This window comes from Macaca nemestrina, chromosome 13 (genome assembly GCF_043159975.1).
Source record: "Macaca nemestrina isolate mMacNem1 chromosome 13, mMacNem.hap1, whole genome shotgun sequence".
In the NCBI taxonomy this organism is placed as follows: domain Eukaryota; kingdom Metazoa; phylum Chordata; class Mammalia; order Primates; family Cercopithecidae; genus Macaca; species Macaca nemestrina.
In genome coordinates this window covers 10,559,438-10,582,595 of record NC_092137.1, presented here as the reverse complement: position 1 = coordinate 10,582,595, position 23,158 = coordinate 10,559,438, and the positions used below count along the sequence as shown (strand labels likewise).

General features: G+C 54.9%; 1 protein-coding gene across 7 annotated transcripts in view; it reads right to left on the bottom strand.

Annotated features, from left to right (window-relative positions):
- Nucleotides 1–2,694: 2,694 nt before the first annotated feature.
- LOC105486496 (hippocalcin like 1) overlaps nucleotides 2,695–23,158 on the bottom strand; it is a 122,691-nt gene continuing 102,227 nt past the window's right edge. For all 7 annotated transcript variants that reach the window (XM_071076223.1, XM_011749390.3, XM_071076224.1 and 4 more), the window contains exons 3-5: nucleotides 9,248–9,649; nucleotides 6,819–6,924; nucleotides 2,695–3,579 (exon numbers count right to left, since the gene is read on the bottom strand). In XM_071076223.1, the coding sequence (XP_070932324.1) occupies nucleotides 3,482–3,579; nucleotides 6,819–6,924; nucleotides 9,248–9,625 (582 nt within the window). In that variant the 5' untranslated portion in view covers nucleotides 9,626–9,649 and the 3' untranslated portion in view covers nucleotides 2,695–3,481. The remainder of the gene's footprint in view (nucleotides 3,580–6,818; nucleotides 6,925–9,247; nucleotides 9,650–23,158) is intronic.

Sequence of the window (23,158 nt, the reverse complement as noted above, 5' to 3'; positions counted from 1 at the left end):
CACCCATCCATCCATCCACCCACTACCCACTCACCCACTCACCCGTCCATCCATCCATCCATCCATCCATCCATCCATCCATCCATCCACCCATCCACTTACCCACCCATCCATCCACCCGCCCACCCATCCATTCACCCATCCATCCACCCAGCCATCCATCCATCCACTCATCCATCCATCCATCCATCCATCCATCCATCCACCCACCCACCCATCCACTTACCCACCCATCCATCCACCCGCCCACCCATCCACCCAGCCATCCATCTACCCCCAACCATTCACCCACCCATCCACCTAAACATCCATCCCACCCACCCACCCACCCACCAGCCCACCCATTCAGAAACCCATCCACCCATCCATCCATCCACCCATCCATCCATCCACCCACCCATCCATCCATCCATCCAGCCATCCATCCATCCATCCACCCATCCATCCACACACCCACCCATCCATTCACCCATCCATCCACCCAGCCATCCATCCATCCACTCATCCATCCATCCATCCATCCATCCATCCATCCACCCACCCATCCACTTACCCACCCATCCATCCACCCGCCCACCCATCCACCCAGCCATCCATCTACCCCCAACCATTCACCCACCCATCCACCTAAACATCCATCCCACCCACCCACCCACCCACCAGCCCACCCATTTAGAAACCTATCCACCCATCCATCCATCCACCCATCCATCCATCCACCCATCCATCCATCCATCCATCCATCCATCCATCCATCCACCCATCCATCCACACACCCACCCATCCATTCACCCATCCATCCACCCAGCCATCCATCCATCCACTCATCCATCCATCCATCCATCCATCCATCCATCCATCCATCCACCCACCCACCCACCCATCCACTTACCCACCCATCCATCCACCCGCCCACCCATCCATTCACCCACCCGTCCACCCAGCCATCCATCTACCCCCAACCATTCACCCACCCATCCACCTAAACATCAATCCCACCCACCGGCCCACCCATTCAGCAACCCATCCACCCATCCATCCATCCATCCATCCATCCATCCATCCATCCACACACCCACCCATCCATTCACCCACCCACCCCTGCCATCCGTGCATGTCTCCTATCACTTCTGTCCTGGAGAACCCTGACTAATGTAGCGGTCATTCCCATCTGTCCGTTGGACTCTGTCCCCATCATAAGCGAACCCTCCCCACAACAAGCACTCTTGATTTAACCTTTGCCAGTCCCAGTTAAATGTTTATAAAATTCAAGCCCTTCACTGGCTATTCTTCCAGGTGAGGCAGTGTTGCCAAAGGCACCGTCTTGCCTTTTCATAGCAAGCTAGGTCTGCCCAGGGCACCTGGCCTCCATCTCTGCACCCCACCTTGTTCCCCCATCAAGGCTTGGCGGCTCTGGGTGCGTGGGGAGTTTTACTACGAAATAGCTCTAGCAGTGCCATTGACTCAGAAGGCACTTGGCAAACAGACTCACCATTTCTATTAAAAGAGACATGGAGTCTTAAAAAATATTAAAATGACTAAAATCAACAAAATAGCTGCTGTTGCTGAAGGCCTGCTGGGAGGTAGGCTCCAAGCCATGCGCTTTGCACACGTGACATTGAGCCGCCCAGCTCCCCCCATCCCCTACAGTGAAGACACCGAGGCACAGCGAGCTGATGGCAAGTGGGCAGACGCTGTGGTGCTCGTCCTGGTAACAGAACCTCCATTCCACTCACCACTTCCCAACCCTATGCCCTCTGGGGAAGGCGGGTGCCTCCTTGGCCAAGGGCCATCTTGACCAGCCTAAGCCAGCTGTGGCCATCACAAGGTCATCTTGTGAACGCGGGCCATGGTTTCAGCCTTGAGATGTGGGGCTGGTGGGGACGGGTTGGTGGGCGGATTCTGGAGGGTTTTCCTGTCCCTCAGTGGGAGGACAGAGACTTCCCTCGCTGCTTCTTGATGCTCGCATGTCAGCTGTACTGCCCAGAACCATGACAGCCGTTGTGGGCACCCCAGGGAGAAAGTCTGAGGTGAAAAGCTGACCGTGATTAGCCAGGCATAGTGCTGTTCACCCAAGGCCCCACTGACTCAGGAGGCTGATGCGAAAGGATTGCTGGAGCCCAGGAGGTTGAGGCCAGCCTGGGCAACATAGAGAAACCCTCTCTTAAAAAAAAAAAAAGAAAAAAACCAAGTTGATGCCTGGGGATCCCCAGCGATGCTGTCTTTGGACCCCTCAGCAGGCGAGACCAACCCCCACTTCTTCAGCTGGGCCTTCTGCTGCTGGGACCAGAAGCACTGACAGCAGCGGCGAAGGCTGGATGGAGAACCAGGCCTGCCACCTCTGGGGCCAGCCTGACCGCGCCCTTGACCATGGCCATCCTCTCTTGGAATGTGGTTTTCCTATGACGTGAAACCGTGGAAGGAGAAGGAAAGGGAAGGGCTGGGGGTAGGCAGAATTCTGACAGATCTGCCAAGAACAGTCATCGTTCATTTCCACAAATATTTCTTGGCATTAGGCAGATATTGAAGAACAGGCTGTGCAAGATTTATAGACGCAGGGACAGCTGGAGGGACACGGGAGGGGCTGGGTTTACCAACAGCGGCAGCACGCAGTAGACCCATCTTGGCTGGAGCGTGCAGGGGCCACGGCCTGAGGAATGGGGGCTCCCGTGGGCAGACACAAAACTCAGAAAATGCCATTTATTGTATCATTTTAATACCGGAAATGCCAGACCAATCAACAGGGAGGACAGACCAGACACAAATGCCTGTGCTCGCGACATGGACAGGAGGATCATCACGGCTCAGGGCACACATGCATTTCCTTAGAAACAGGCAGACAAAGAGAGCATAAATACCACACAACAGCCAGGCTCAGGGGACTGCAGGCCACAGGGGGCTGCGCTTCAAAGGCAGTCAGAGGCATTAAATACGGGACCTACACATTACACTCCACTTCACCATACATAATTTATATATTAAAAGAAAGGGGACCACAGTATCTATACGTGCAAGCGGCTGTGGTGGAGAAAATGAACGGGAGGGCAGCCATGCACGGGAGGGGCTCCCCGTCTACCCTCCTGACGCCTCGCCCCACCCTCCCCACAGAGTCACTTGGGATCACAAAATGCATGGGCCGGCCGGGGCGCAGCCTCGGGAGGTCCTGCCTGGTCTCCTCGGCATGGACCTCTGGGCTCCCCATGAGCCGGGAGGTGCCTGGAACCAAGAACACTTGAACCCTGCATGTCATCACATCCCTGGGAGTTGCCCCGGAAGGGACCGGGCCGGACGTGAGGGGAGGAATGTCGCATTGGTCAGGCGGAGGAGGGAGGCGCAGCCGCCGGGCCGGGCAGGTGCGACGCATGCCCCAGGCCTGGGGCCCGGGAGAGCAGGAACGATTGCGGGGCATCCACTCTTGCAAGCAAAGCTTAAACGGCACGACAAGCCTGTGTTTCTCTGCAACTGTCCAGGGGCCGCTCGCTCAGAACTGACTGGCACTGCTGGGGTCGCACTGCAGCAGGCGGACGATGGAGGGGTCGCTCTTGGCACCTTTGATGAATTCTTCCAAGGACAGTTTGCCTGCAGGGGATGAGAGACATCAGGATTAGCCAGTGCTCACTGTTCTTTATGCTTCCAGAGAGGACGGGGACAGCTCTCAGGTCAGGGATGCCCCCTTCGTTCAAAGTCCTGAGCCTTCTTGAAGCTGCACGGTGTCTAGTCTCCATTCACTTTACAGGCATTTCTGAAAAAAATCCTTTTTCCTTTCCCTGCTCCCTACAATACATCAGGCACCTCAAAGGGCTTACCCAGCAGCTCAGCAGGACATAGCTGATGAGGGCCATTTAAATCCTTTTCGAAATCACCCCACACTTTGCTTATTAAGGAACATGTACATTGTGCAGAAAAATGAAGCATTTGCCTCTAACCCAATGGGTCCTCCCTGGCATCAGTGTAGACCTGCTGCTCAGGCTTGGGGTACCGAACTCATGCTCTGGACTGTTGGCCACGCAGTGAGAGGAAAACCTAGAAAAAGACTGGTCATGCTAAGGAATCAGCTGCCCCCTCATCCTCCACATCCAATGCTGGTGACAACACATTCCCTCTCCCAGGACACAGACTCGGTGACTCCACGCTGGGCGGAGTGGCCTCTGGAGGCTGGTGGCCCAGGGCAGGGCTCGATAAGGCTGGCGGGCCGAGCCGGGTGCGGGGAGGTTTTCTGACCATCCGCTCACCACAAGCAAGATAGGCTAGAAGGATTCTGCCCATTCAGACATGGCCTCAAGGGCAGGAGGGCAGGAGGGGGAGCCTCTGGCTCCGGCTGGTGGGGAAGGATGAGGTTTGAGGTTGGCTGTGTCCCGGCAGCCTGGGTCCTGGGGCAGCCCCTCCATGTGTCTGTCTGAGGCTCCGTGCTGTCAGCTGGAATCACTAGGACACTCTGCAAAATGTCTGTGCAGGCAACACAGACGCATGCAGCTAGGCCCAGCACAGGGGAAGGTGCGCAGGAGGGGCTCTTGGCTCTGGCGCATGGCAAGCCACCAACATTTCCAGGTCTCAGGATCTTCGTCTCGAAGGCGGGATAATGGGAACACCCTTCTCAAGGGCACCTGGGAGGATGCATTTGAGGACTCAGCCCAGCACTAGGATGGAGGACGCCCCTGCCCAGTAGGGCCCTGCTGGGAATTCAGCCCCTCCAGTCCACTGGCAGGCAGGGACACCTGTCCTCATGGGACCCTGGCCCAGGCTCGGGCAGGCTGGCTTCTTCCAGGGCACGAACGTGATGCCTCTGGGGCCTGGGCAGCCTGCTGGCTCCAAGGGAGCCCAAACAATGCCCAGGCTAAGGGGTGCGTAGGGAGAGGGAGGGACAGCCAGGCCCTCAGCAGACAGTCCCCAGGACCCTCTGCCAATGGAGACAGCGGCTGCCAGCCTGAAGATTGGTGAGGACCATGGTCACCCCCCACACTCCACCTCTGACCACTCAGGGCAGCCAGCTGTGTGGTCATCTCCTCGGCTAGGTGTGGGGCCTCAGAGTCCATGGCCCCAGCCTCCCCATTTCCCGTCCCTGACCCCAGGCCCTCCTGTCCCAGGCCGAGAAAGAGCGGGCCAGCCCAGATGGACCTCCAGTCGGGAGAGCCAGAGCTGCCTCAGGACGACTCTGAGGCCTGCAGAGATGCCGGGAGCTTCTGAAGGCTCCACTGGCTCCTCCTGATGGAGGGCAGGGCAGGTGAGAGGGTTGCTGAGCACAGCCTGTCCCACATGTGCGGCCTGACAAGCTGAGGAGAGGGCGGCTTTAATGATACTTGTGCCCTAGAGAAACCCATCAGCCCAGCCCAGAGGCCTGGAGCAGCCGTGTGCCTTCCGGGGTAGCCAGAGAAGTTGGAGCAAACTCCAGGGCCCCATCACTCCTGAGCAGTCCCTGGAGGAGCCTTGAGGGCTGAGGACCACCCCCTGAACTGGTTCTGGCCCCTGACTGCAGCCCCACCTTCCCGGTCACTCTTCCCTCCTTGCCCCAAGCTCCAGGGACAGACGGGTCCCCTGGGCGCACAGGAGGAAGTGCTTCATCAAAGCGCAGACATTAGCAACGACCATGCCATCCAAATTCCCAATCAACCTAGAAGATGCCCTCTGAAGAGGTGGGCAGGGCCAAGCCAGGTGGCAGGTTCAGGCAGCGAGGAACCGTGGATGGCTTCCCCAGGGACACTGTGAAGTCAGGAACAACAGCCACTATTTGTGGAGTGTGAGCCCTGCTAAGAGCTTTAAGGCATCATCTCGCTGAAACCTCACAACCCCGTGGGACTGGATTCACCATCCTCATGAGGAGCGGACAGCCTTGGGAGAGTGGCAGCAGGTGCCCTGCTAGGCTGGAAGGTGGAAAACACACTTCCCATCAGCCCGAAGGCAATGCCGGGCACCAGGCAGGCTTGTTTGCTGTGTGCAGATGTTTTGAAACAGTGACCTGGCTGCCTGGAATGCTGTTTGCTGCCTACAGCTCCCCCATACCCCCTCTCCTGCTGGGGTCATGCTTAACTCACCCAAGGGCTGCACTCCAGACTTTCCACAGCAGCTTCTTGGGCATTAGCTTATCTTTTAATCCCCAGCACAACCCAGGGAGTGTTTTCTCTTCTTAAGGTTGTGTTTCTTTATTGTTCAAAAGCAATGGTGCTGTGGCTGCTCTTGACAAAGCCGGCAAGAAGAGCAGAACGGGAGGACCCCACAGCCGCCCCGACCTCACAGCCAATGCAGAGGAGGGCACTCGAGGCACAGCCTCGTCACCGCTGCTGCCACCCGCCATCTTGAGACTTGCCCTTCTACAGTGGACTGAGTCCCCACAGAGCTGCCGTAGGCGGACAAGGCGGCCGTGTTCATCCTGACAGTTCCCCTTGGACACTGGGGCCATCTGGGCAGCTTCCTCTCTCAGGATGACAGTAAGAGAAGCATGGCCAGCACCCCAGGACCCCACCATCTGGGATCCTTTGATCCCAACCCCTCCAGGTTCACGGCTGCCAGCATGCTTGCCTCCCTGCCCCTAAACATTGTACCCACGAGAATACAGGTATGCCCTGTTCTACGAGTGGGGAGACGGTGGCTCAGAGGGGCCATAACATGCCCAGCATCACAAAGCCTTGTCACAGAGGGACCAGGACGCAGGCCGGGTGTCCCTGACTGCATCCTGCTCTTCCCTGGGCATGGCAGGTGCCAGGCAGGTCGGGGGCAGGGGTGGCCCTCAGGAGACCAAGAAGCTGCAGAGGGGAGGGGGCGCCCCAGACACGTTTTGCCACCACCGTGGCTACACACGCAGCCCCGCCCCCACCCCGCCCTACCATCGTTGTTGGTGTCCATCTGCCTGAAGATCTTGTCCGTGCGCTTCTCTGGGGTGGACTCGTCCTCCGGCATCTTCATCACAGACGACACCATCTTGTAGATGGCCTGCGAATGGGGACAATGACAGTGTGCTCAGAGGCCCAGGAGTGCGAATGGGGACAATGACAGTGTGCTCAGAGGCCCAGGAGCTCGGGCGGGCGCAGCAAGGGTGAGCTTCTGCTCAGTCCACGACGAGGCTGGGAGAGGTTAGGGGCTCCCAGTGGTCTTCGGGACCCCTCCCCAGTGGGGAGAATGTTCCCTAGTGAACCTCACGGGTGTCTGTGTGAAGTCCAAGAGCAGAGCTGACAGAAGGGCTCTACTGGGAGGGTGAGGGTGCTGCTATCTCTGCCTGGGTGGTGGGGGAGGTAGTGCCAGGAAGGTGCCTAAGTGTCACTGTCGGGGGCTGGGAATGCTGAGGGAGAGTGGTGGTCACAGATATGTGAAATTCACCACACCGCCCACTGAGCTGTGTGCATTTTACTGCGTGGCTGTTACCCCTCAGTTTAAAAGAGACTGAGCCCCTCAAACTCACAGGGAAAGCCCCATCACCAGCCCCGACAGGACAGGAACCGGCAGCACTGGAGCCTCCATGGTCTCTTTACAGCACTGCCAGCCGAGGGCTCAGCCTGGCTGCTGGTCTCTCTGCGTGTCTCTGCCTGAGTGACCCAGCCTGGGGCACGTGCCCCTGTGCTGCTGGTGGGTGTACACGGGAGACAGTGATGGGGCAGGCGAGTGGCCACTGAGCAGAGTGACATGCGTGGGGAGGGGCAGCACTGCTGTGGGATTTTCTGAGCACTCCGTGTGAAGGAGGCTTGATAGTCTCATTCCTAAGACAAGAGACCATTTTCTCATTTTGAGAAGGAGGGAGAAACCAAGTGTCCCATGAGAAACAACACACAGCTAGCCAGGGAGTCATCGATGGCGCTGGGGGAAGCCTTTCAGGGTTTGGGGACTTGGTTTGGGGGCTGTCCCGTTTGGACAGAAGTGGCTGCTCCTCACTAGCTCGGAACAGTTCTACCAGGGCCTCAAAGTTCTGACCAAGCCACTGTGCAGCCAGTGACAGGCACACCTATTTGCAAAGGGTAAAGGTTAACACACAGGACACGATGGGTGATTCCTGGGAAGCAGAATTCTTACTTCTGCCACTGCGTGAAGCTAAGAGCCAGAAAGCGACGATGGAACCAGAGTTCCCCAAGCCCATGTTAATTTACTCTGACGGTGTGAAAACCATCTACGTGGGAAATGGGTCGCTCACTCGTGAGGCGGCCACTGCTGGTGCAGGAGCTCACGGATTTGATACCTGCTACTGGAGGCCCACCCTGAAGTTCCGCACCATGGCACCCCCCCTTCTGAACAGTTCCATTTTTTTCTTGTTTTATTTCTGGTCTTTTTGGAGGAAGGGTCTCACTCTGTCGTCACCCAGGCTGGAGTGCAGCGGTGCAGTCATAGCTCACTGTGACCTCGGACTCCTGGGCTCAAGCAATCCTCCCACTTCAGCCTCTCAAGTAGCTGGGACTACGGGTGCATGCCATTATGCCCTGCTACTCTTTTAATTTTTTATAGAGATAGAGTCTCACTATATTGCCCAGGCTGGTCTCAAACTCCTGGGCTCAAGCGATTCTCCAGCCTCAGCCTCCCAAAGTGTTGGGATTACAGGCCTGGCCGTGAGGAGTTCTAGAACTGGATGCTCCTGGGCTCAGGGAGGCACTCAGGGGAATGCCAGGGAGGGGCAGCTCTACTCTCTCTCTCGCACACCTAGGTACCTGGCCAAGTGAACAAAACTTGGTTTCCTTCTGAAACATGGCCTTGCCTGCTAGAGCTGCATGAAGGCAGAGAGACGCCTCCCGAAGTGACGTCTTTCCCATGCTGGGCTGATTCTCGTGATCATTAATGCTTCAGTTTTACTGGATGACTGTGCATTCCTGGGGACATCACAAGCTATCTGTTGCATTCTCAAATCCAGGGCTTTCCCCAGGTCTTGGCAGGTACCTCTTGCAAGTAACAATAATATAATTCTTGGCCAGGCACAGTGGCCCATGCCTGTAATCCCAGCACTTTAGGAGGCTGAAGGCAGATCACCTGAGGTCCGGAGTGCGAGACTAGCCTGGCCAACATGGTGAAACCTTGTCTCTACTAAAAATACAAAAATTAGCTGGCTGCGGTGGCATATGCTTGTAATCCCAGCTACATGGGAGGGTGAGACAGGAGAATCTCTCGAACCCGGGAGGCGGAGCTTGCAGTGAGCCGAGATCGGGCCACTGCACTCCAGCCTGGGCGACAGAGCGAGATACCGTCTCAAAAACAAAAAAAAGCCCTGGGCTGGGAGCTGGGAGCTGGGAGGGGACCTGGGCCCCCGCGTGGTGAGACCCGGGGCCTCGGGCGCCGGTACCTGCACGATCTCCAGCATCTCGCTGCGGCTGATGTAGCCGTTGCCGTCCAGGTCGTACATGCTGAAGGCCCACTTGAGCTTCTGCTCCAGCTTGCCCCGCGAGGTCACGCTCAGCGCAATGATGAACTCCCGGAAGTCGATGGTGCCGTCGCCGTTGGTGTCGAAGGTGCGGAAGACGTGCTCGGCGAACTTGGAAGCGTCGCCGTAGGGGAAGAAGTTGGCGTAGATCTTCTTGAACTCGTCCACGGTCAGGTGGCCGGTGGGGCAGTCCTTGAGGAAGCCCTTGTACCACTCCTGCAGCTCGTGGTCGGTGAACTCCGTGTTCTCCCGCAGGTCCTGCAGCACCTCGGGCCGCAGCTTGCTGTTCTGCTTGCCCATGGCGGCTGGCGGCGGCGACTACACCTGCAAGACAGGAGGTTAGCCGGGGACGCCACCCACGGCCACGGAGCAGGGCTGAGCCATGGGCCGGAGAGACCACATAAGCCCATCGCTGTGCAGGCACTGCGATTCAGCAACTCCCGGGTCCCCCATCGGAAGGCATGCCACTATTTTATGGACCACCAAGAAGGCCAAGAGACCCTAATTAAATCACGACAGCCCACCCTCACACTGCGGGACATATTCTCCATATTGGAGAATGTGGAAATGTGGGGAAAAAATACAACTTAACATCAGTGGAACAGGGCATCATCCGGTGCTCACCAGGGGTTGTACAAGAGGCGAAGATTAAAAATCAGTTCTTACTTTCATCCCCCTCCTTAGCTCCAGGCAAAGTGGCCACCTCAGCCGCATCCCAGACTCTTTGGAGCAGTTCTTCCCTCTTTCAGGCATCACATTATATTTTTATCTTTAGAATAGGTGTCTAGAAACTTTCAGGGAGTCACCCCCCAACCCTCTTTGTTTATTTGTTTTGAGACAGAGTTTCGCTCTTGTCGCCCAGGCTGCAGTGCAATAGCAGGATCACAGCTCACTGTAACCTCTGCCTCCTGGGTTCAAGCGATTCTCCTGCCTCAGCCTCCTGAGTAGCTGGGATTAAAGGCACGCACCACCATGCCCAGCTAATTTTTTGTATTTTTAGTAGAGACGGGGTTTCACTATGTTGGCCATGCTGGTCTCGAACTCCTGACCTCAGGTGATCCACCTGCCTTGACCTCCCAAGGTGCTGAGATTACAGGTGTGAGCCACTGTCCCCAGCCCACCCTCTTTATTTTGCCTTTGATAAACTCCCCTGGGTGGGAGGAGGATCTGGAATTAGCTCTAGGCAGTAAATGATGCTCTGAATGGAACCAGGAAAAAATGAGGCACCTGTGGGAACCAGGAACTGCTCTGCTGGAAACCATCCCCCAGGGTGGTTCTCCACGAGGCCTGAATGCAAGATTGATTAACCGCCATTAACACGGCTGCCACTGCACCGCCTCACGTTACTTTCTTACATTCACAGTTAACATATATACAGGGCATGATAATTTTTGAAGTACATGGAAGAATGAGAAATAAGAAGATGTCTCCTACTCTAGCCCCAGTGGTAACTACTTTGAACTCTGTCTATGTTTGTGAATTCCAAACAGTAGGCACCAGCTCTCCATTATGAAAGGTAAGACAGACCACCCACACTGCCCACCACTTCCTTTCTTCTCTGCCTCCATCCCAGGTTATTTTTTTGAGACGGAGTCTTGCTCTGTTGCCCAGGCTGGAGTGTGTAATGGCATGACCTTGGCTCACTGCAACCTCCACCTCCTGGGTTCAAGCAATCCTCCCAACTCAGCCTCCCAAGTAGCTAGGATTATAGGCGTGCACCACCACGCCTGGCTATTTATTTATTTATTTATTTTTGTATTTTTAGTAGAGACAGGGTTTCACACTATGTTGGCCAGGCTGGTCTCAAACTCCTGACCTCAAGTAATTCACCTGCCTCGGCCTCCCAAAGTGCTAGGATTACAGGTGTGAGCCACCACGCCCGGCCCATCCCAGGTTTTATAGTACATACATGTTTTTGTTTTTACTTATCCTCTCTATATCAATCAATCAATTAATTTATTATCTATTTATTTATTTATTTATTGAGACAGGCTCTCACTGTCACCCCGGCTGCAGTGTGTGATCATGGCTCACTGAAGCCTTGACCTCTAGTGCTCAAGCGATCCTCCCACCTCAGCCTCCTGAGTAGCTGAGACTACAGGCACACACCACCACACCCAGTTAATTTTTTTTTTTTTTTTTTTTTGTAGAAATGGGGCCTCACTATTTTGCCCAGGCGGCTCTCAAGCTCCTGGCTTCAAGCAGTCCTCCCGCCTTGACCTCTCAATGTGTTGGGACTACAGCCGTGAGCCAAGATGCCAGGCGTTTTTACTTATCTTTATGACTTTATCTTTCAAAATTACTAACACACATTCCCTTTGACCCAGCCATCCCACTTCCAGAAACATCTGATGACACTCCCACCAGTGCAAATAATCTGTGCAGGCGGCCATTGCCTACGTGGTCGGTAACAGCAAACTACTCAGGTGCCCATCTTATGTACTCATAAGAAATAATCTTCAAGGTGTATTTCTATGTGGAAAGAGAAGCTGCACAACAGTATGCAGAGCTTGTTACCATTTATGAAAAAAGAAGACAAACATACGTGCTTGTGTGTGTTTGTGCTCTGGAAGGGCTTGTGAGGAAAGGATAACATTGGCCGGGGAGGAGAGATGGCTGGGTGGACGTGGGCCCTGCGGACTTTTTATTAAGAGAGAAGGATCCTTCTCTCCTCCTGGCCAGTTAAGCCCAGCTCTGGATGTACAGCCACAGGAGGCCAGCCTCTCCAACTGCAGTTTGCCCCAGACAAGGACAAACATGGCCCCTGTTTCGTGGAGGAGTTGAGCAATCACATCAGACCTAGAACAATGTGCAGATGGGGGACCCCTGCACCCCCTGCCTCCACCATCCAGGAATGTGACCCACCCTGGGGCTTGGGGATGACGCCTGCCAGCATGCTTCAAAGGGCTCAGAAAAGTCCTGGTTCTAACATGCAGCTAGTTCACTTTGGAAACTCAATTAATTCACAAGATGAAATGGCCATAGAGACTTCTACATGAAAAAAAAAAGGGAATGTAAAATCAAAAGATCACTATTACCAAAATATCTGACAGAAGAGAAAAAACAACCAAGATGCTACTGAGGTTTTTGGTTTGTTTGGAGAGATAGGGATCTTGCTATGTTGCCCAGGCTGCTCAAACTCCTGGCCTCAAAGTGATCCTCCCACTTCGGCCTCCCAGAGTGCCTGACAAGACTGCTATCCTGTTGGAAGAGCTCCGGACCTGGCTTGGAGATGTAGGCTTCCTCTGGATTCTGCTGTCACTGACGGCTCTCGGGTTTCACCCAGGTGAGCTCTGGAGTCCTTCCCGTGTTGCCTCAGCGGATCCCAGACAGCTCTGTGTCCAGAGACCCCCCCTCCGGCTGTCAGCGCTGTGTCCCCCAGAAATGCACAGTGCCCAGGGCATAGCTCACTGGGGCATTTCCAATTCCTAGGCCCAGATGCATGGGTTGAATCATGTCCCCGCTAAAAGATGCTGAAGTCTTAACTCCCAGTATCTGTGAATGTGAAATAGGGTCTTTGCGAGGACCTATTTGCAAAGGTAGCCTGAGGACCTGAGGGAACCTTGACTGCCGCTGTGCCCCGACGTGGTGGGAACCCTCCTGACCACTGAGTTGAGGGCCTGGGCCATTGTGAAGGACCAGCCTTGTGTGGCACCTGCGGGAGAAGCCACAGATGGACAGCAGAAGGACAGGTGGAGGATGGACGCCCGGCCGGAGGCCCTGCAGCACCCGTGGTGGCTTCTCCTGTGCTTTCTGCCCTGGCCCTCAGGTTGCCGTGTGGGGCCACCGAGTTGGCAAAGACGCACACGCGCACAGCCCATGGAGCTCGCTGGTGTTCACGTGTTACTTCCACAAACAAGTCCCGGTGGCACCGAGCCAGGCTCCAGGGCGCAGGGGAAAGCACTGAGTGTGGACTTAGAGCCAGCTCCACCCATCCATGCTCGGGGCACCTCGGGGAGGTGGTCAACTTCCTGGAGCTCTGGACTCCCCCCTGAATAACGGAAGGCAGGGTGGTCGTGATGATGAAGAGGAGGCCTGGGGCACCCAGCCAAACCGCATGTGGCTCCTTTACCATGCAGAAGCTTTTCCAGAACCTCCTGTGTATCAGAGGGAGTGCAGACTGTGAACAAAACTCATACGGTCCCTGCCTCAGGGGTCGACGCCACACGGGGAGCACGGCGGTGAGGAGGAGAGGGGGGGTGGCTCATAGGCGGGGCAAGGATCTGGGGGTGGCTGCCCCAGAGAACCCCCAAACTGATAGAACTTGGCAAGTGTCCTAGGAGCGCTTATAAGGACGAGGAATAACTGGTTCTTTGGGAAGGGAGGGATGGGGGTGGGGCACCTGGGAGGTTGAGCTAAGCTGCAGAGCAGGCAATGACCTCTCAGCCCCTCCAGCTCCCGGAGTCAGGCCAGTGAGTGGCAAAACCTCTAGACAAGCAGCTGCAGCAGGTTGCCTGAGGCTCCCAGGCAGCATGAGGGCCACACCCAGCCCAGGGCCAGACCTCTCCGAGTCTGCAGAACCAGGCAGGGGTTGACCCACAGGGCTGTCCCGCTCCGCGCTATGTCCCCCAGAGCACTGAGACTCAAGATGGGGCATCCACAAACCCTGCACACCTCCGCTTGGTCAGTCCTAGGCTTCAAAAGGGCGCCCATTTTCCCATCCCTTCATCAGCTCAGCTGCTCTCAAGGCTTTCTACTGTCCACACTCCTCTTAACTTGTGGCATTCTTGCAGCCAGCATCTGGAGGGGAAAACAGGGTTTGTCTAAGGCATCTCTAGTTCAGCCTCCTGCCTGATGCTGTAATAGCAGCAGTGCACGTGCAGAATGGACCAGTGCATGAGGAGGCTTCATTCTGCACCTGCTTGTCCTCACTCCTCACTCCTTTCAGCTGAAACGTGATGACGTTCCTCCCGGCAGCGTGTCCGTGTGTGGTTTAAGGGGATGGCATCGTACTCCTCTCTGGCATGTGGCCAGAGAGAACCAGCTGTGAGGAGAATGAGACAGCTGCCACTATGGCCTCAACTGTGCCTCCCCCAAATTCCCATGTTGAAGTCCTAACCCCAGGTCCCTCAGAATGGGACTGTACTTGGAGACAGATCTTTAAAGAGGTCATTAAGTTAAAATGAGGTCACCAGGGTAGGCCCTAATTCAGTTTGACTGGTGTCCTTATAAGAAGAGATGAGGACACAGACACACAGGGGAAACCGTGTGAAGACACAGCGAGATGGTGGCCATCTGCAATCCCAGGAGAGAGGCCTCTGAAGGAACCAACCCTGCCAACACCCAACCCTGCCAATACCTTGGACTTCTGGCCCCCAGACCATGAGAAAACAGAGTTCTGCAGCATAAGTGCCCAGTGTGCAGTCCCGTGTTACAGCAGCACAGCAGCCACCCTTGGGGAACTGACCTGCGGCTGACAAACGTGTGTTATCGGTGTCTATGGGGCAGGAGTGATGCCAGGCGCCTGACCTGCTCTCAGCAGGGACAGTCAGAAGCAGCACCCGTGGCCTGTGGAGCCCATTTTGTCAGACACTTTACCTATTAGTCATGCTTCACCACAAGTAAACTAACCCTGGGAGAGCCCCAGAGCCTCTGAGAGGAAAAGCCAGGGCTCAGACCAGGCGGCCCGGCTGCCCTCCCCAGGCCTTGCATGGGCAGCAGAGGGGAGGCTGGGCCGGGCAAGGGTGATGTGGTGATGGACACATTGTTGGCTAATGGCAGGCCCTTTCTGCCTGATTTGTACCCCTGCATTTTTCATTATCAAAATGAGCCACCTTCTGTGAAGTTGTAGGCCCTGGGAGCTGAGGATCACTGCCTTAAGAATCCACTCACCTCAATGAAAATAAAATCACTGCTCAGAACGAAGGGAGCGATTTATCCCAGAATGGATCTGTGATTTCTGTTCTTACCGATCCCATTGGACTGCCAAACTCATAACATTTATCTGCCTGAAATCACAGATGTGTATAGAAAGGGAGGTACCAGATTAGGGGCAGTGCCAAACCCAGTGAGCACACCGTAAGAAGATAACAGGCGGAGTGCATCATGGTCTGCTGGGGAGAAGCTCCCTGCATTCCCAGCACCTTCCTGCATGTGCCAGAGGGCAGACGTGTGCGCCTGAGGCCTCCTGCCTCACTCAGCACCTCCTCTGGAAGTGCTTCCTACCCTTCGTCCTCTCCCAGGTGACCCAGCTGGGCCTGGCACAGGGAGGTGTCTGTGTTGGGTGAATGGACACTCTTGCTGTGGTTGCAGTTGCTGTGTATACACACATGCACAAGCACCTGCTTTAAGGTTTGGCTAACTTCAGAGGCAGGGAGGTTTGGACAAAGCTGGTATCCCAGCGTGACTCACTTTCGGAATGCAAGGGAGAGAATTCAAGCCTCACAGAGAGGAGTGACACCAGCCAGGAACCTCTGAGCTGTGTCCCAGGAGCCCAAGGGACCTTCCTAAGGCTTTGGGGGTCCACAGGATGGGCAGGGGAGGAGGAAGGACTCTGGGCCTCCAGGCCCAGCACTGACCGGAGCAGCAACCCTCTGATCTGTTTCTGCATCCATTCTCTTTTAAAGAAAGGATTCTGCTGACACAAGCAAAGTCTGATGCCAAGACCTGCTCATCCTAAGTTTCTAGGTCTAGCAGCATAAACACAACAGAAGAATGCGGAGGCAGAAGAGTGTAGGGATCCCCAAATAGTACAATACCTTTGCCCCTTCGTTTTGAAAAAATCCCCACCCCAACAAGGAGAACAAGAACAAGAAAAGAAAGGCTGTGCCTATGACCTTGATCACATCCACAAGGCGGTATCTATGTCCCCAAGCCACAACACACATCAGCGGGAAGTGGGCAGGGAGATGGCAAATAGCTGAGCAGGGAGGGGGGCCAGGGAAGAGAAACAGGGCAACTAGGGCCCCAACATTCCAGAAGGGTCAGGGATAGGGGGTCCCCAGAGCCTCAGGAGGTGTGGGAGGCAGAGTCTGAAGGAATGTGCAAGAATACAGCCTGTGCCGAGACCATGTGCTCCTCTTACCCTGTTGCCTTTTCTTCCAGGGCACACAGCTGGACTACATTTCCCAGCCTCCCTCGCAGCCAGGTGGCACCATGTGACTACACTCTGGCCAATGGGATGTGGACAGAGTGATGACCACACTTCTGGCCTGGGCCTCCATAACTCTCAGGGCAGCCCTTGCTCCACACACCCTTTCCTGCCCTTTCTTGCTGGACACCTGGAAGCAGAATATCCAGGGGAAGACTTGGAGGCCCCAGAGGGCACAGACCCTAAAGCATTTCTCAACCAGACTTTCTCATCTGAACCACAGCCACAGTCAATGACTGGCATGCCCATTTCCCCAACCAGTCATGTGCCTAAAGACGGTGCATAACTGGTTTCGTTCCAGGTGTGCAGGAGGAAAGTTATTCCCTGCACGCCATGATGCCTTTGCTATGAGTCCTTGATTCCCTCCTGGAATCTGGCTGAGAAAGGCTGTGAGACGAAAGACCCACTAAAAAGAAGAACCTTAAGTCCTTGCGTGACTGCGTGGAATAGAACCTTCATCTCCTGCGGTGACATCCCACTGCCACACATCAGGAGACACCACTTCATCGGGCCAGGCAGAGATTGGCACTTGCTTCTTACAGCAATTAGCCACCCCTGACCAACAGAAAGCCCTGTCCTGCGACTCAGCAGTCAGGTAACCACCCCTACCCCAGCCCCATCTCCCAAGCGGGGCGGGGGAGGAATCTTCTCTGGAAAGACACTGGACAGGAGAACCACAGGCCCAGAAGAAGGCTGGTGAGGAACCCACAGAAGATGAGTGAGTTGAGGGAAGTCCGCCCTCTCCAGTCTACCTCCCCGCCCTGAGCAAGCGGGTAGCCAGCCGGGATCAGCCCCCCAGCAGGGGACTGGAGGATCTTTCTCCAGGGAAGTGGAAACTTCAGCCTGTCCTTGGGGCCTGGTGCACGGCTGGGTGCTCGGTGTATTCCAGGCTGTTGGGCCCTCTGAGTGCCAAATCCTGGGCTGAGGCTGAGCGCTGGGATGTCAGTCCCCAGTCACCAGCTCCCTGAGGGGCTTAAGTTATGGTGTAGGTGTGCCCAGGATGGGGCATAAAAAGTGAATAAAGTGGGGCTCCAGAGGAGTCACTCATTCCCGGGGCACTCAGCGACTTGCCTAGAACAATGGCATTTGGAATCACAACTGAATGACAAGGAGGATTTCAAAGGCTGCAAGAGGCCCGGTCCCCGTAGGCCACATCCAGGGGAGGACGCAGTGAAGATTCTAGGAGCTGGGAAAGTGGGCCTCTGCTGGCTAGGTCACTCCTAGCTCCACCTTAGGGACAAGGGACCGAGGCTTTGGTGGAGTGGTGGGCTGTGGACCCAGCAGCTCTGAGTGGAGAGCCCACCTCCTTCCCGTTGTCCTGTAACCTCCCCTGGGCCCTGTCCGTGCCAAGACCATGAGCAGCCGCAGAGGCCGCCCAGGGTGCTGCCGGCTGGTGTCCAGCGCTCTCCTCACCCTTAGACTTGCTCACCAGGACAGCTTCGCAAGATGGCCTCCCCACTGGAACTTTTTTTTTTTTTTTTGAGACGGAGTCTTGCTCTGTCGCCCAGGCTGGAGTGCAGTGGCCGGATCTCAGCTCACTGCAAGCTCCGCCTCCCGGGTTCACGCCATTCTCCTGCCTCAGCCTCCCGAGTAGCTGGGACTACAGGCGCCCGCCACCTCGCCCGGCTAGTTTTTTGTATTTTTTAGTAGAGACGGAGTTTCACTGGGTTAGCCAGGATGGTCTCGATCTCCTGACCTCATGATCCGCCCGTCTCGGCCTCCCAAAGTGCTGGGATTACAGGCTTGAGCCACCGCGCCCGGCCCCCACTGGAACTTTTATGAAACTGGTAAATGGAGCCCCTGAATGCCAAATGAAGGTGACGGCTGCACACACGCTCCCAGTCACTCACTGGGATGGCCAGCGTGTGCTTATTAACAAGGGCCCAGATGAAACATGTAATCTGAAGGACCTCATTTTAGCTCTCTCCTGGAGGCTGTCGGGCCCGACACAGGCTGCCTCACAAGAAGCGGGGGGCGGGGGCGTGCTGCATGCCGCTGTGACCCGTCTGTCATTCATTAAGCAAAGGAGCCAACCTTATTGGTGCTTGGCTGTCTAGTAAGACGACTGAGAAAAATCTAGCCTTTCTGCAGAGACAGAAAGCCACCACTCACGTTTCCCGGCAGAAACGGCCACCTGGCTCCAGTAATTAGGCAAACCCAGCCTTTATTTCTCAGGAAGTCTTACTTTCATCTCCGAGGAGGATGGTGGGGTAAGGAATGGGGGACCCAGGGGAGGGCAGTGTATTTGAGAGCAGAGCCATCTCCTGCTTGGCTTAAAAAGATTCATATTGAAGCAGTGCTCGGATCAAACTAGTAACAGTTGTCTGAGGGCATCAGAGATGATGTTTTAATTCACGGTGATGGAAACACGGGAGAGGGAGTTAATGCGTCACTCAGAGCCACCTCTCTGGTTCTCAGTTACCCTGTTATTGTTCTTAATCTGCTAAATTGTAAAAAAAAAAAAAAAAAAGAAAAAAAGAAGAGGAACAAGGAAAGAAATGTAAACACGTAGCGGGGGAGCCCTGTGAGGAATAGTTAACCCAGAGTCGGTACTGCCTGTACATTAAAGCCTGTTTAGTGGCATAATTCTAGCAGCTGCTCAGTGAGGCTCCTGGGAACCGATGGCTTGACTGTCCTGTTGCTCCCACCTCAGTGCCGGCTGATGGCATTGGTTGGCATCTCATCCCATCGCTCCGAGATGCTTTCATCAGTCAGATCTCCGAAGCTTGCCAGGCCAACCAGACTCTGAGATGCTTTGAGGGAAGGCAATCAGAGAGGTGGGGAACACCAAAAGCTTATGAAAGACCCAGGCTGGCCTGGGTGCCATGGCTCACACCTGTCATTCCAGCACTTCAGGAGGCCAAGACAGTGGATTGCCAGAGCTCAGGAGTTCAAGACCAGTCTGAGCAACATAGTGAAACCCTGTCTCTACTAAAAATATAAAAAATTAGCTGGGCGTGGTGGCATGCACCTGGTAGTCCCAGCTACTCGGGAGGCTGAGGCAGGAGAATTGCTTGAACCCGGAAGGTGGAGGTTGCAGTGAGCCGAGATCGTGCCACTGCACTCCAGCCTGGGTGACAGAGCAAGACTCTGTCTTAAAAAAAAAAAAAAGTCTCAGGAAAAGACTGGAGAGGCGTTCATTGTCAATTTCAAGGAATCAGAGGGCTCAGCCCATTTGAGATGAGAGCTTATTCTGCCTGGGGTGGAACAGGAAGGTGGAAGGCAGAAGGGGCCGGTGGAAGACAAGCAGGTTTGTGCTCTTTCTTATCTAGCATCCAACCCAGTTCTTTCTCTCAGTGACCACTGGACCCACACAGCTCCTGCAGCTAAGCCCTTCTCCTAGGGTTGACTGCATTTTTCAGAGCAGCTCGGGCCTGTGTCCTTCTTTCCTCCAAATAAGCAAGTGAGTCAAGTTGCCTGTAGCCTTAGCTTCCCGGTAGTTCTCCAACAAGGGGCCAGTTCTGCCCCTGGGTGATTGCGGGGAGGCTGTGCCGGCTGCCAGGACCCAGGTGCAGGGAGGAGCCGATGCATCTGGGACCATCCAGGCTGAAGTGTGGCTGGGCCGACACTAGAGGGCGCTGTTGAACAGGCTCCCAGGGTCTGAGCTGAGATCCCGCCCCTCTCAGGTGCTTCCGCGTCTCCCCCTATAAGCTATGGCTGCTTTGTCCACTACGGTCACCACCAGCCACACGTGGCTAATGAGCACATAAACGGTCGCCAGTCTGAACTCATATATGTGCCCCTAGTGTAAAATACACGCTGGATTTTGACGACTTCATGTGGGAAAAAAAATGACAAAATATCTCATTAATCCTTTTTCTTTCTTGATTACATGTGAAATGGTAAATGATACCATTTGGGATCTAATGGGTTAAATCAAACAAGTTTCAAATTTCATCTTTTTTACTTTTCAGTGTGGCTATAGAAAAAGTTACAATCACATAGGTATGTGTCTCCTACTATATTTCCCATGGGCAGTGCTGGGTAGAAGCAGCATTCACTGGGTGATACCAGGGACCCTGGATCTGGGGCCACCAAACAGGGACTCTTCAAGCTCATTAGCATCCTGTGGTATCCTTTATTTATTCACTCGTTAGTGCCCTTGAATGAAAGATCATGGTGTTCATATTTCACAGTTACCTGTGAGTCCCACACGGTTCTCTTCTCAGCAGAGAGAGCTAGCCTGAGAACGCTGGCAGAGGCCAGCTGCAATGAGGACCCCAGGTCTGACCCCAGCTAAGGAGTGAGGCTGGTGGGGAGGGGCTGCAGAAGGAAGAGGTTCCTCTTCTCTTTGGAGCTGGAAGAGCCAAGCCTGCTGAGTCAGCTCTGGGGAAAGAGGAGGTCAGTAACACCTCTAGAGTGACAGGGTGTGCCTGCACCTAAACCCAACCCACTGACCTACAGCTCGTTTCTGGAGGCCTTCCTGAAAGCTGTTGCATCACGGTGTTTTGCCCACTGGATGGGCTCCAGGCCAATGATCTGTTGTTGAGAAATCCAACTGAAACCTTCCTGACTTCTTACCCATCCCCAGCCTCTTAAACTCCTCACAATTCCTCAAAGCCTTACAAGAAAAACATAACATACAAGAAGAGAGAGAGAGAGAGACCCAGCAGGGCATAGAAATCCCCTCCCTCCACCCATCCCTCCTTCTTTTCCACCCTCTCAAGGCCGAAATGCCCTAAATTAAGCTGGCGAGAAGGAAGAGGTGGAGAAATGAAAAGGGAATCCCCAAGAGATGTACTTTCCCTTGCAGAAACTGCTACTGTGACAGAAAGAGGAATGTGTGGGTGGCTGTCCCTGCACTCCTTGTGCCTCTGCAGATATGAGTTCACCCGTGTGGCACGCTTGCCTCAGCCACCGAGCCAACCCCTACTCATTCACCAAAGCCCAATGCAAAGGCCACTCCTCAGGCATGCCTTTCCCAGTCCCTACAACTGCTCTTCCCTTTGAATTCCAACAGCATTTTTCTAGTATGAACTCAGCTTTGGACACATCACTTATTTGTCTTTTTCCTTCATTAGACTGGGAGCTCCTGGAGGAAGGAGAATCCTTCATTTGTCCCAGTTGGAGAAGCTGCTCAGCGTGTTCCAGCCTCAGGGCCTTCGCACCTGCAGTTCCCTCCACCTGTCTGCTCTTCCTTCCCCTCAATGTCTGCCAGGCTCACTCCCTCCAAGTTCATGACCTTGCTCAACAGTCATGGGGAAACCTCCTCCAAGGCCTCACCTCAAAGAGCATCCACCCTCACCCTCTGGTCCCTCACCCTGACCCCTTTCCCAGCATTTCCTGCCACCTGGCACTATATTTACAAAATCTCTTGACTGTCTGCCTCCTTTTGTTCACCACTGTACCCCCACAGGGCCCAAAACAGGGCTTGGCACACAATTCAGTCAATATGTTTGAATGAATGGTTGTGTATTCCAAGGGCCTAGCATAGTGCCTGAGCAAATGAACAAAGGAATGAGTGAGTGGTTCTTTTTCTAGGATCCCTCTTGCTCTAACATTCTGTGACTCTTCCAGTTTTAGGAGTGGCTGGAGGAAGGTCAGCAGTTAGGATGGTCAAGTGCTCTGCTCAGATTTGAAGCTCCAGACGGCACATTCAGACTGGGTATTCTGGAAATCTCCATTTTCTGGCATGGAAACAGCTGCAGCAGAGTAGAGCTTTGGGGGCATGCCAGACTTGGGGGTTCCATTCATCAAACTGGTGCCAAACTCCTTCCCAGGTGAACACATCCCAGTTCTATGGTCCTCAGCCAGGGGGGTGGGGGACAGGATGGGGGACTTCCTGTTACTCTCCAGCAAGATCATTCTCTGGACCCGTGTGGCATCATCACAGAACCAACATCACTCCAGCTTGAGTCTTTGGGGAGGAGCTCTTTGAGCTGCCTCCGCAGCAGAGAAAGGGAGGTGCGTGAAGCAGACATACATGAGCCTCTGGGGAGAGCACGGAGAGACAGGAAAAGAGAAACGCCCAAGAGAATGCTCCCATTCCATCCAGAACCCTAACTCAGCAGGAAAAGGAAGCTCAAAGGCACGACCAAAATGAGGCCACAGACTTTCTGAAAGCAACCCCCGACCCACGTACGTCTGTCCCTGTGACAGTTCCATGTTTCTACAGCGGTGGAGGGTGCCGGATGCCAGGCGGGGAGCAGAGCCGTGCCAGGGCCAAACTGGAGCGAGCCCGGTGGGAATCTGGGTGTGGAGTACTGGCCACAGAGCCTGGGACTTCCTCTGCCCCCACCCAGCATCTCGCTTTGAAGAGGTGAATTTGGGGCTTTCAGTGACAGACCCCAGAAACCAGGATGCAGTGGGAGTGGGGTCTCTGAACTGGTTCCCTCACCCACACCTCAGTGGTTCCCGAGTCCTGTTCCATGCTGGGTGTAGGCACACATGGATGGATGAGACACAGAGACCCTTCCTGGGGCTCCTTGAAGTGACTCCCCCCACACATGCCCATGAAACAGCGGTGATGGGCATTAAGAGACTTAATGCGGGCCCAGGAGCTCGGGTGCAGGGCACAGAGGTCAGCTGGGATGGGACAGAGCTGAGGGCTGAGCCAGGGCTTAAAGGTTCCAGGAGTTCTCCAGGTGGGACAGACAAAGGAAACAGTGTGTGCCAGGGAGTGGGGGCAGCGAGCACTGAGTCCTGTGGCACTCAAGCCCCGCACGACGAGGAGTCCCCACACGCCACAAAGGACTCCAGTTTCAGTAATGCTGGAAGGAATGACTGAAGGAATTAGTGCGGAG